The following is a 14,304-nucleotide window of genomic DNA, read 5'->3' on the forward strand; positions in this document are numbered from 1 at the left end:
GTTCCGTTAAAAGGGGCGTCAGACCTTGTAAAGTTTGAGGATTTTTACCCGTAATTAAAAACGTGATCCGGAATATTTACCATTCCTGTCGTCGTACATCGTAATTTTCGTTATTCTCTGGCCAGGGGTTATTGTTAACATCGAAAAATAAATAATGATTCCCGCGTAAATTCAGGGCCCCGTTTTAACGCCTGTTGGAGAGAATAGATGCGACGCACCTGTCACTGGACAGTTGAAAATTGGGGAAATGAGGGGCGGTAACGCGCCGCGTAACGAAGATCGATATCCTCAGATTTTCGTGGAGTATCGAGCGAACTGGACGTGCGATCTTGGGAATTAGTGACACACGACGTAAGTCCAACCTTTCGTTTCGGTCGATGGACTCTTTGAATAATTATTCCCGTGGATTAATGTTTCTTAATTCATTTCATGGTATTGTGAAATTTCGCTCGGTCTAATCAGTTTGAACATCGAGAAAACGTGTCACGGCGGTGGCTCTGCTCCGTAGAAAGCCGACTTTCGATTTCCTTGTTGCCCGCGTTCCATTAGTTCGGGGTAGAAAAGTAAAGTCGGATAAAATTTCAGTTGCGTGGCCGTACATGAAAATCTCAGCGTTTTGTTAATAATTGTTTGTTAAGACCGTGGAGAAAGAGTCAAGAATAAGCCTGTGAGTGTGTGAGAAAGAATGAGAGTGTGGATCGGGAGTTCAAACACGTTTCTGTTTTATTCTTATTTTATTTTCTCCCGAAGTAATCTTCCATCATCTAATTTTATTTCTAAAATAATTTCTAATCATGAGTAGATCCATGATAAAAATTTTGAGCTCAGAATAGATTATACTGAATGTAGGATCCCGATCGAGAGAGTGCGATAAGGATGTATCGTATGATATGTATGCGTAAACCAAGTGCTGGTATCGTCTGGATCGATAATGAACAAGCCACCAATTGGCCAAAAATTTTTTTAGACTTGAATTATATATGGTCAATTGACAGAACATTTTGGATCAATTAAAAAATTTTCGTCAATTGGCAATATCTCCTCCATCAATTGGAAATTGATTGGTCAATTGGTAATATCTCCTCCATCAATTGGAAATTGATTGATTAATTGGTAATATCTCCTCCATCAATTGGAAATTGATTGGTCAATTGACAATATCTTCTCCATCAATTGGAAATTTTTCGTTAATTGGTAATATCTCCTGCATTCATTGGAAATTTTTCGTCAATTGGTAATATCTCCTCCATCAATTGAAAAATAAATCATCATTTATCAATGAGGTTTCTATCAATTACCAATTATTTGGTCAATTGATGATGCAAATTGAAATAATTACTGATTTTTAATCAATTGACAATAATTATCAAAATTAGTGGCAAAAAAATTATTGATTCCGATCCCTGAAAGCAACGTTGTAGGGTGGAAAAAGGTAGGTGATATAGGGTCTAATTTCGCCGAAAATGGCGTTTGCACTATTTCCGATTGGCCGATAGTCATTAGCCGAAATAATCACCACTTGTTTCCTTATGCACTTCGCCACTGTTGACGGTGTCACGTCCCGCGTTTGGTTATCATTAAACGCGAGACTTGACGACGCTTTCTCTCAACGTTAATATATTTCTCTTATTAAAAGTGCTAGAACGTTCTTGATTAGGTTAGTACGCGGCGCCTCGTGCTATTGCAAATCGAAGAAGCCACTTGGAATCCGCCGATCCGGCATCGCCTGATCGCGACCTCCAAGGTGGCTCATGGATACCCTTGGTAACGACTAAAGTTATAACTTAAAGACTTAAGTGCTGAGATGCACTGAAAATCCCGTCACGACGATCGCTTTTGAGCTCTCGTCGTCGTCGCGAGGATTTTTGTAGTACATCAGTTCTGTTTGATTCTCGGTCATCCCTCGGCATAACTCTTTAATCCAGCTAACTCGCGGCGGGGTAGTAATTCCTGGTACAATAATACAGGTGAACCGCATAGAGGTTATAAGTCTGGGTTTCGTTAAAACCACGCCAAGTGAGCAACACATTGCCCCTTGCCTCACAAACGTTCTGTTATCGAGTCTCGCGACTCACTTTTTGTTATTCTTCTAAACCTAAGTAATTCTGTGTGTATGCGCGCGCGCGCGTCGATTAAAGGCGCGGTTATTGTGTGCGGAGCGGATCGGAATAATTGTTCCCGTTCGTGTGAGAGAGTAAGTTGGCGTAAACGCTAATTCACTGTTGTTTTCATCTTCAAAATTGTACCTCGATTCGTTCAAATTGTAAACCTTTTTGTAATCTTTTCTTTTCGCATATATTTCTGTTCTCGTCGAACCCTCTATTTTTCATATCTTATTAATAAATACATTTTCCTGTTATTTGTTACTTGAGCGACCCAATCTCCTGCTTCGGGGCCCGTACGGGACCATATAGGCATTCCTCACTTACCTTTTCAATTATTTCGATCCTTTAATTATTTAACGTATTACAATATTTCAGCTATTCTCTTAACATGCAGAACATTTTGCAATTAGTTTTGTTTTGATTGGTTGAGTGCTTCTATATGAAACACTCTACCAGATGCAAAATATGCCCAACTTCGGGGGTCGATTTCACCTCTTAAAAATAACTTTAAACCTGTAAAAAAAATACGTGTCTCTTATTTTTCGATGGACTATAACGTATAAAAAAATTTGCCAATTGCTTCCTCAAGATGGTCAAGATGCAGGATGCTCCAAAGCTTACTCTATGAGGTGCTATATTTATCATTTTAGCTTCCTCACAGAGGAAACTTTGAGTATCGTGCATCTTGACCATCTTGAGGAAGCAATTTCCAAATTTAATTTGCAGCATTTTTTTTGTATACAAGGAAATAATGTATTTTCTCTACCTTCTTTTACAAACTTTAATTGATCTCTTTGTTTAAATCCATAAAAAAAACTGAATGACGAGCCATCAGAAAAAACAGTTTGTAACTTTCAATTTTCATCGTTTTTCTATTTACATGGAAATTAAATAATTCCAACAATTATGCTGGAAAGTATAGAGGAAGTACAGACTTATACAATATATCTGATAAAATTTCCAAAAATTAAAGCGGTTAGACGATTTTTTGAAAACTCATATTTTCGTAAAATTCAAAAAATCATAAAATTTCAACCGCTCAACCGATATTCCTCAAATTTAATACCAACCTTCCTATTATTTTATTTATATTTATTTATGTCTATTTATAAAAAAAAAAATTATCAATAAATCTTAAAATTTTCGAAAGCTAGAGCGTCTACACCCTTTTAAGAAAATATCAAAACGTCGTAGGATTCGTAATTTGTTACAAATTCTGACAAAATTATCAGAGAGTGAAGAGCTTGTATATATTAACATCTGTGCAAAACGGTAGCCCTGTATCTTAAACCGTTTCCGAGTTATAAGCGTTTTAATTTTGCAGTGCCATAACACACACGCATGCACATACGCATACACACACACACACGCGCGCGCGCGCGCACCCGTACATTTTTTCTAGATATGATTTTTCGATGTTTTGGGACATTTTGAGCACATTCACATTGAAAACGGGAAAAAAAAAATTTCATCATCACATAGTTTAAGCAAAATTATCAAAATCGGAGGGGAACACTAAAGTATCTTTCCTTGTCAGCAAATATTGCTAATCGCCAAAAATTCTTTTAGGGGAAATCTTATATCGTTGAAAAGAAATAGTATTCAAAATTTCAGCTCGAAGTTCGGTTTCCGCTTCTTCGGAAGTACAGCCCAATTTCATAATAATGGTTGCTCTTCACCGAATGTGGACATTCAACTATTTTTTTTTATGACCATTATACATTGCCGACGAAAAGTATGGAACCATTAGACTAAAAATCGAGCCACACTAAAAGTTTAATAGGTCTTAAAAAAACCAAGATATTTCAATTTAGCAAACGACGTTTTGAAGGGGACGAATATATCTTTATATCCCTTTTCCAATTATTTTTTTATTAATGTTTTTTGGATCTGATACACAGTTTTGAAAATGGTTGTTTTTTTAAACAATTTCATGCGATTATTTTTCGCAGTTATTGTATGAAGCAGAGGAAGTATTGCTGTCTCTCTCGTTTTCACGGTACGGAAACAAAAGGATTATCACTGTCTCACGCGTCCATTGGCCGATGAAGAGAGAGGACAGCCGCATTCAATGTAGCACGATGACGTCACAGGGGGACAAATGTAACGCTTTGATAATTGACCGCGGAAAGTATTTCTCTAACATTATCGTACTCAGTATTGGCTGAACCGATTTAGCTACAACGAAAAGCAATCGGAAGATAAAAATCGAAAAAAATCAGTACAAAAAATTGAGATTTTCAGTCTAGCCATTTTTTTTACGAGAACGATTTGAAATCATTGTGATGTCATAAAACTGGCATATTCGCGTCACAATTTCAACCTTTTTCGTACAACTAATCGATGTATTTTTACATCACCTTAAAAAATGGTTCTTTTTCTAAATTAGTCTTGAATCTTGATCGGTCTTAACATGTGTTGACTAGCCCTGGTCAGAAAAAATGCCAGAGCGTACGCGCGATAATCCTCGGGCCGAGAATCTTTCCGAACCGACCCTCATAAAAAACGCGCCTACGAAGCATCTTATTGAGTTTTATAATTTTTACACATTTCAATTTGTCATTCAAGCATTACCTTTTAAGTCGAAACACTTTTTTCTACGACATTTGGTCCGACTTTCAAGAGTCGATCTTTGTCTAACTATTTAGCGGATATTTCTAAGTTTTTTTCCATGTTTTTTTTTTGTAAACTAGCAACAACGCGGGCGCTACGCGCCCGCTTTAATTATTACTGTTGATATCTGAAAGAAAATTATTTATTTTATTAAAAATATATTAAACTATAAATATTAAAAAAAATTTTGAAATATTAAAATATTTTATGGACGTAACAAATTGTTTTGTCATTTGAACAAAGTTTCGTTTCAGGTTTTTGATTAAAACAACAAAATATTTTAATATGGCAACAATTTCCGTTTCCAGTACTGTAAAAAAATATTATTAAAATGATGATTTGCAACATTGAATAGGTTGTCATTAAATATATTATTTAATTATTTACAGTATCGTATAATTCTGTGTATACAAAATTTTTTACATTCCTATCATGTCTCTGATTACCTAAGTATATTTTAAGTGAACTCCAAGAACGTACTCGTGAAAACGCGACGTATAATTGACCATGGTTAAAAACATTTTTTCTTAAATCAATCCCAATTCTATCAAATGTTTGACCCTGCGATTTGTTTATTGTCATTGCAAAAGCTAATTTGATTGGAAATTGTCTTCTTTTAAATGCAAATGGGTAAACATCTTCACAGTAGAGTGTTATCTGAAAATTATTATATGAATTGTTATTATCCATTGAGAATCTATTTTCTTTACTATGCACAATCATGATTATTCAAAATACCACTATTTGATTATCATATATAATTTATTTAATTTTTTAGTAATATTTTATAATGGTTTACTAAACACTTACATCTCTGCAACGCAATGAAGCTTCGTACTTTTTCGCTACCTCTTCCCACATTAATACCCGCATTTTCTTCCCTTTGCCGTTGTTCACCACGAACTTGTATAAAACTTTCTTAACACCTTTGCCAACCAGTTTAGAGCCTTCAATACTATCAATATATCCAGTGAAGGAGCTGAAAAAATTTAACGGAAGAGTAATTAATTATTAATATTATTTCTAATTATAATTCGGAATTATAATAAATATTTATATGTTCTCATCGTCATTGTCATTCTAGTTGTCCTCGTCGTCATCGTTATCCCCGTCACTCTCGTCCACGTCCATGTGTCCTCGTTGTCATCGTCATTATCCTCGTCATCGTTGTCCTCGTCTGCGTCATCATTTCCGTCACTTTCGTCCACGTCCACGTGTCCTCGTCGTCGTCCTCGTCGTCCTCGTCGTCCTCGTCGTCTTCGTCATCGTCGTCGTCTTCGTCGTCTTCGTCATCTTCGTCGTCCTAGTCGTCCTCGTCGTCTTCGTCGTCTTTGTTGTCTTCGTCATCCTTGTCCTCGTCGTTGTCTTCGTCGTCGTCGTCTCCGTCATCTTCGTCGTCCTCGTCGTCATTGTCCTCATCGTCGTCTTCGTCCTCGTCGTCGTCTTCGTCGTTATCGTCATCGTCGTCGTCTTCGTCATCTTCGTCGTCCTCGTCGTCATTGTCCTCATCGTCGTCTTCGTCCTCGTCGTTATCGTCATCGTCGTCGTCTTCGTCATCTTCGTCGTCCTCGTCGTCATTGTCCTCATCGTCGTCTTCGTCCTCGTCGTCTTCGTCATCCTCGTCCTCGTCGTCGTCTTCGTCGTCCTAGTCGTCCACGTCGTCTTCGTCGTCTTCGTCGTCCTCGTCGTCCTCATCGTCATCTTCGTCATCCTCGTCCTCGTCGTCGTCTTCGTCATCATCATCGTCGTCGTCCTCGTCGTCCTCATCGTCTTCGTCGTCTTCGTCGTCTTCATCATCCTCGTCCTCGTCGTCGTCTTCGTCATCCTCGTCCTCGTCGTCGTCTTCGTCGTCATCGTCATCGTCATCGTTCTCGTCGTCTTCGTCATCCTCGTCCTCGTCATCGTCTTCGTCTTTATCGTCATCGTCGTCGTCTTCGTCTTTATCGTCATCGTCGTCGTCTTCGTCTTCGTCGTCATCTTCGTCGTCTTCGTCGTCATCGTCATCGTCGTCGTCTTCGTCGTCATCTTCGTCGTCTTCGTCGTCATCGTCATCGTCGTCATCTTCGTCGTCTTCGTCGTCATCGTCATCGTCGTCTCATCATCGTCGTCTTCGTCGTCCTCGTCATCCTCATCGTCATCTTCGTCATCCTCGTCCTCGTCGTCGTCTTCGTCATCATCATCGTCGTCGTCCTCGTCGTCCTCGTCGTCTTCGTCGTCTTCGTCGTCTTCATCATTCTCGTCCTCGTCGTCGTCTTCGTCGTCTTCGTCATCCTCGTCCTCGTCGTCGTCTTCGTCGTCATCGTCATCGTCATCGTCCTCGTCGTCTTCGTCATCCTCGTCCTCGTCATCGTCTTCGTCGTTATCGTCATCGTCGTCGTCTTCGTCTTTATCGTCATCGTCGTCGTCTTCGTCTTCGTCGTCATCTTCATCGTCCTCGTCGTCATTGTCCTCATCGTCGTCTTCGTCCTCGTCGTCTTCGTCATCCTCATCCTCATCGTCGTCTTCGTCGTTATCGTCATCGTCGTCGTCTTCGTCGTCTTCGTCATCTTCGTCGTCCTCGTCGTCATTGTCCTCATCGTCGTCTTCGTCCTCGTCGTCTGTTATTTTTTAAAAATATTTGTAATGGTACTTACATGGTTTCGTCTCCCGCGATGAATTCATCCATTTCTTCATTGCTTGTGAATTCTTCTGTCGTCGCCGTAAATTCTTTAGTCGTTGAGATGAATTCATCCATTTCTTCATTGCTTGTGAATTCTTCTGTCGTCGCCGTAAATTCTTTAGTCGTTGATGTCGTCATTTTGTCTTTTCTTGATTCCACCACTTTCTTCGCGTGCTTGGCGGCAACTGACGATGTTCATGGCAACGAATAAACAAAACCATGACCATGGTAACGACCATGGTAACGACCGACGATACGTCGCAAGCCTGCATGGCAACGAATAAACAAAACCATGGCAACGAATAGAGGCTTCAGATTTTGATATATCGAAATGTCTTTTTTAAGAAAGGACCTCTCTCCCTTTCTACATTTTTCTTTGAGTTCATTTTCTACCATTAAAACAGTCAGTAGTTCACGAATCTCCGAACCCAATGCATCGTGCAACACTCGGCGAATTTGTATTCTTTCTTCTTCCTTCGCGTCACTCGAACAATAGTCTTTACAAGTTAATCTAATCTACCTTTTCATGTTAAAGATTTGTCAAGACTAGTTTTAAGATTAAAATAAATTTTAGAAGGTTGTAATAAACAGTCCGATTTTATTTATCAAACAAATTTCCTACACCCCTTTAAGGATATTTGGTACAGGCTTACAATGTTGCCATGCTAAACCATGCTCAAAACATAAAAAATTTCAAAATGATCGGAGTTTTATAAAATTTGATGAACATATTTTTTAGTGCCAAATTTGCCAATACAAATTTTTTAAGATTTTTCTTCTGTACAGTTATCGAGTAATTGATCACTAAAGTTCACGTGTATAAGCATAGCGTTTCCGTATACATTCTGGGCATAAGAAATCTGCTTTAATGCGTAATTACTCGATAACCAAGCAGAAGAAAATTTTGAAAAAAATTGTGTTTTCGCACTTGATGTTGAAGAACATTATCACCAAATTTTATCAATTTCTAATTATTTAGACTTTTGTACCATACATCGTTAAGTCGTGCTGTAGGCGTTCGCGTAATCGATCGCGAACAAATCTGTTTCAGCTACTATACTTTCGTTACCATTTTCTGGTATACATCATAATATGCTGTACTTCATTGATCAATGGTATATTAACTTTGAAATCTTTACTGGAAGGCTTTTCTTGTAGACTGCTATAATGGGTTATATATTCAGCGACAATTTATGTCCACTCTTTGAATGGTTTTACTTAGTTAAACATATATATATCGGAGAAATGATGATCTTGGCGGAGAGATGAGGTTTTCTATTATTTTCGAGAATCGATCAAGAAGACAGATGAAGAACGAAAGAGCAGTCAGTGAAAAGATCGCGAAGAGACTTGACATAAAAAATCTATATTACTTTAATTACATTTATATTATAAAATGATAAAAGTTTAATGATGCGTCCCTCACGCAAAACTCTACAAGATCATATGAATTTACGTTCTTCTCCGACATCAGAAGTGGGATTACCAAGGGATGTAGAACCATCAACATCTCAAGTATCTTTTCAAAATCAGACTTCTCAAAAGAATGAAAATTCTTCCGAAGATCAATGGAAAATTTTGTTCGAAAATCAAAATAAGAACATGATGGAGTTAATTCAATCCATTCAAAATCTTCGCTTTGATTCTCCAGAAATTATTCTACCCGAATTTAATCCTGACAAAGGTATTGTAAATGCTCGGGCTTGGTGTTTGACAGCTAATCTCTGCATGCAAGAAAAAGAGCTTCAAGGAAGCAAATTAATCATTGCTTTAAGCAAAGCAATGAAAGGATCTGCTGCATTGTGGTTTCCTGAAATCAGTTTCGCTGAAATAACTTGGGAACAATTTTAAAATATTTTCCTTTCCCATTTTGAAATTGTTGAAACTCCCGCGGCTACGTTAATGTCTCTAAATTCGGGTCAATTAAACGAAGGAGAAAATTACGCTGCATATTCAACTGGAATTTTGAGTACGCTCATACCACGATTGGAAACAATGAATAAAGAAGAAATTGCTGTATCAATCGTGCTGGCTCATGTAACAAATTTGGATCCGCGTTTGAAAAGATTAGCTCTTACAACAAAAGTCAATTCTCGCAAAAAACTACAGCAAGAATTAATGGCTGTAGAATATCGAAAAAGAGCTTTCTCTTTTTCCCAAACACAAGAAAGTTCAACATCTGATCCAAAACGCTCAAGATCTTCATTGAAATGTTTTTCCTGTGGAAAAAATGGACATCGAATATCGGAGTGCAGAAACCGCTCGTCAAATACTATTTCAGACAACTTTGAACGACCTTCGAAAGAAATTCCATCTACTGGAAAAAATCTTCGGTGACATGCTTCAAATGTGGAGAATCTGGACATATTTCTACAAATTGCAAAAAGCCTTTCGAATTAAAAAAAAAAATACATCTGCACAAGGTCAAATCGAGCGTCGCATAAATTTGTGTTCAATTCAACCAGTTTTCGGCGAGTTATTGCATTCCGGTGAAAAGTTTTCATTTTGTTTTGATTCTGGTGCTGAGTACTCCCTGATTAAAGCAAATATTGCTCAAAAATTTTCGGGAAAACGCCAAAACAATTTGGTCATTTTAGCTGGTATTGGTTCATCTAATATTCAAAGTGTCACTCAAATTGTAGCACAAGTGACTATAAATGATCATTGTCTGGAAATTCTATTTCATGTAATTCTCGATGATTTTCTTAGCAATGATATCCTTATTGGGCGAGAAATATTAGCCCTTGGCTACTAAGTAGAGATGACGGTTGACAGTTTAATTTTTAAAATAATACCGAAGGTAAATTTTTGCAAAGTAAACTCTGATTCACACAAGTTTAATGAAATAAAAACAGATACTTCAGAGTATGATAAAAATTTTTTGATTGGTGTGTTGAACACATTTTTTTCAACTTTTTTTTTCTATTGAAATCTATTTTTTCTATTTCTATTTTTTTCTATTTCTTCTATTGAACAACAAATAGTTCGAGGTAAAATCAAAGAATTACTAGAAGAAAATATTATTAGACCAAGTTGTGCTCCTTCTGCTAGTCCTATTATTCTTGTTAAAAAAAAGGATGGATCCGATCGAATGTGTATTAGGGTGGCCCTTAATATGGGTAAAAAAAAAAATTGATCGCGCCGCCCCCCAAAACGGTTCCAAATGATAAAAAAAAAATCTACGCAAAGCCGTAGCTATGTCCGGTAAGAGGAAGACGTGCCTGTAAGCATGAACTTGGATTTAAATATCAATTTTTCTGCATGATTTAGTAATTTTTTAAAATGTTGTATTTCATTGAAAAATGGTCGTATAGAGGTCTAAAAAAACGCATATTGAAGCTTCAGGTTTCTAATTTCAAGATCTTATGACGGAAAAAATGCAGAGCTACATGTTGTGCGCAATTTTGAGAAAAAGTGCGAGAAAAAAACAGCAAATTTTTATGCTTTTTTATCAATTCCATAAGCGTAGATTTATTTTTTTCAACTAAGCCATGGTATGGACCGGATAGCTGGTTTATTAGGCTTCAATTTGCTTTTTTTAAAACTTGGGTAGGACCATTTTTTGGTGAGATGTTGAACTTTGAATGAAAAACTCTTTTGTCTTTGATCGACGATATCTCAGCAACCAATGGTCGCACAGGAAATTCAAGGGCAGTTCTGAAAATTGGAATAATGTCCTACAAGGGTCCGTTGCAATCTTGAAGATCCATTTTTTATTCCATCCTTGTCGTGAATTTAAAAAAATAGGAAAAAAAAGGTAATTTATTGTTTTTCAGAAGCTCTCAATGTTGGAAGCCTTAAGAAAAACAATCAATTTTCATCAAAAACTTTCGGAATTTTTTTTTTGTATATTTCAACCTTATTTATGGGAAAAATGTAGAAAAAACTTGGAAATTTTTCATTTTTCATTTTTGTCATGATCATGACTCGTTTAACGTAAAAAACGTGACCCTCAAATTTGATTAATGTTTGATCGGTTGCAACGAAGAAACGATTGGTTAGATCGAAATGTAACTTCGGCAGGGTTTTTGGGGGTATATTCAGCTGTAAATGACATACTCAACATTAGTCATTTCATGATTATTTGAAATTTGGCTATTGACTTTCTGAAAAACCATAATAGTATATTACACACCTAGGGAGGGAAAATAGACTACTTCAAACCGCGGGCAGAATTGTCACCCGAGCCGAAGGCGAGGGTGATAAGCACGCGGTTTGAGGTGGTCTAATTTCACTCCCGTGGAGTGTATACGATTTTTCTGTCCGACGCAGGCGGAATGCGGCAACTTCGGCCCGCGCAGCGGGCCGAAAGTTGCCACTTTCCGCCCGGAGGGCTGAAAAATACATTTTTTCCTATTTTTTTAAATTCACGACAAGGATGAAAGGAAAATTACACCTTCGAGATCGCAACGGAATCTTGTAGGACATTCATTCCAGTTTTCAGAACTGCCCTTGAATTTCCTGTGCGACCATTGGTTGCTGAGATATCGTCGATCAAAGACAAAAGAGTTCTTCTTAATTCAAAGTTCAACATCTCAACAAAAAATGGTCCTACCGAAGTTTTTAAAAAAGCAAATTGAAGCTTTATAAACTAGCTATCCGGTCCGTACCATGGCTTAGTTGAAAAAAATAAATCTACGCTTGTGGGATTGATAAAAAAGCATACAAATTTGCTGTTTTTTTCTCGCACTTTTTCTCAAAATTGCGCACAACATGTAGCTCTGCATTTTTTTCGTCATAAGATCTTGAAAATAGAAACCTGAAGCTTCAAAATGCATTTTTTTAGACCTCTATACGACCATTTTTCACTGAAATACAACATTTTTAAAAATTACTAAATTATGCAGAAAAATTGATATTTAAATCCAAGTTCATGCTTACAGGCACGTCTTCCTCTTACCGGACATAGCTACGACTTTGCGTAGATTTTTTTTTTATCATTTCGAACCGTTTTGGGGGGCGGCGCGATCATTTTTTTTTTTCACCCATATTAAGGGCCACCCTAATGTGTATTGATTATTGGGAGCTTAACAATAACACTATGGCTGATAAATATCCGTTACCACTCATTGCTGATCAAATAGTTAGATTAGGTGGAGCTAATTATTTCACATCTCTTGATATGTCTAGTGGTTTTCATCAAATTCCTATTCATCCAAATTCTTTTGAAAGAACTACATTTATTACTCCTGATGGACAATAAGAATATTTGGTGATGCCTTTTGGTTCGAAAGATGCACTTTCTGTTTTTCAGAGATGAATTAACAAAGCTTTGGGAGACCCGGTGAATACTTCAGGGGGGCTATTCTCGACGTTTGAGAATAATATTCGTGAACGAAAATAATGTTTTTCCCAAAGAGCGCTGTGTCCACGAAATTGTTTCCCATATGAAACTTTTTCGTTAACGAATCTACGCTTTTCGTTTACGGAATTCTTTCTCATACGGAACTTTTTCGTTAAAGAATCAACGCTATATTCGTTCATGGAATTGTCATTCGTTGCTAGCCCGCAATTTTTATGAATGGTTGCAGGTTTTTTTTACAAAAAAATGCATAGCTCATTGCTATTTATTAACTAATAAGCACCAGTCATTTCATATTTTTGAACAATTTAAATTAGACGGAAACTCGATTGATTGAAATATTCAGAGGAGACAAATATATTACAAAAATTATGATATTTGGCTGTTTTGAACATTCTACTTTCAATTTAATTTTCGTTTGATTCGTATTTTCCTACGACAACTATTGTTTATTGGTTACTAAGCAGCATTGTTTATTAACAAGCGCTGCTCAGCGATTTTACGCTGGCAATGACAAGCGCTGTCATAAACGTATTCAGTGTGTCCTCGCACGCATCGTAATTATATGAATTAAAGGAAAGTGAGAGTGAACATGAGTGATAAAAAAGTGAATGTAAATAAGGGAGGAAAAGTGATCAAAGTTGGCCTGAAACGAGCCGAAAATGTTTCGGAAAAAGAAAAAAAATCTTGAGGGAATACATGGAGAACAACAAAGATTTGATAACCTGCAAGTTCAGTAATGTCGTTACAAGAGAAAAAATGATAAAAAAATGGGATGTGACAACAGCAATTTTGAATGCACATCCTGAGGGGGCCACGAAAGATCGAGACCAATGGAAAAGGGTACGTTCGAGAGTAATATTAATTGTGTTCGTAGTAATGCAGTTAAATTACTTTTCTGAAAATCGATATAGAAAATTTTTTTCTATCATAAAGTATTTCGATTAATCACCATCGATCGTTTACAAGTTTTCGGAAAAAGTGATGAAACAGGGTGCAGAAATTTGGCGTCTAGCTTCGTTTTCATATAAGAGAACTTTCCTCCAAAAGATTTTTAGCGCCGTAAAACAGTTTCTGCGATATCGACTTTACGGGTGGGGTTCAATATGTCGAATAACTGAATTATAGAACGGTCGATATTTCGAAATTTTAAAAGTTGTGATATCAGTTTGGAGGAAAATAAGTAATTCGAAATTCGTATTTACCCGAAAATATATATTTCAATAGTTTTCATTTCGAATGCAATTTTAAGAGACCATCTGAATGTCAAAAGTACATATTTTCGAATTCAAAATGGAGAGTAATTGTTTTACAGACAGACCAGAATATAGAGTAGCAAAAAATCGAAAGTGAATTTTTCGAACCTATAAAACTTAGATACGTCAAAACGGCGATGTTTAAAATTGGAGATCACCGGTCTGAGGAAGTGAGTGAGTGAGACGCGTGTATTCGGAGCTCCACTGCATTTCTTTATTTTGATCGATCGATTTTCTAACGTTTCGCTATTTTGACTGTTCGACTTTTTGGTGTTTCAGTATTTCAACCTCAGTAATATTTGGTCTTCCGTTATTATATTTTTAAAATTGTGAATTTTCACAGTATCGCTGACTGTAGTAATTTATGAA

General features: G+C 36.9%; 1 protein-coding gene across 1 annotated transcript; it reads right to left on the reverse strand.

Annotated features, from left to right (window-relative positions):
* Positions 1 to 4,259: 4,259 nt before the first annotated feature.
* Positions 4,260 to 7,569, reverse strand: LOC122415215 (uncharacterized). Its single transcript, XM_043427204.1, has 4 exons — positions 7,352 to 7,569; positions 5,529 to 5,697; positions 5,106 to 5,375; positions 4,260 to 4,283 (listed from the first exon to the last, which is right to left on the reverse strand). The coding sequence occupies exons 1-4, from the start codon at positions 7,513 to 7,515 to the stop codon at positions 4,260 to 4,262; spliced, it is 627 nt and encodes a 208-aa protein (XP_043283139.1). The 5' UTR covers positions 7,516 to 7,569.
* Positions 7,570 to 14,304: the final 6,735 nt, after the last annotated feature.

This window comes from Venturia canescens, chromosome 8 (assembly GCF_019457755.1).
Source record: "Venturia canescens isolate UGA chromosome 8, ASM1945775v1, whole genome shotgun sequence".
Taxonomy (NCBI): Eukaryota; Metazoa; Arthropoda; class Insecta; order Hymenoptera; family Ichneumonidae; genus Venturia; species Venturia canescens.

Coding starts and splice junctions, on each gene's coding strand:
- LOC122415215 (XM_043427204.1), bottom strand. CDS start 7,515: ATGACGACATCAACGACTAAAGAATTTACGGCGACGACAGAAGAATTC. Junction 5,698..7,351: donor ATCGCGGGAGACGAAACCAT/GTAAGTACCATT, acceptor AAATTTTTTCAG/CTCCTTCACTGGATATATTG. Junction 4,284..5,105: donor ACACAGAATTATACGATACT/GTAAATAATTAA, acceptor TTTTCGTTGTAG/CTAAATCGGTTCAGCCAATA.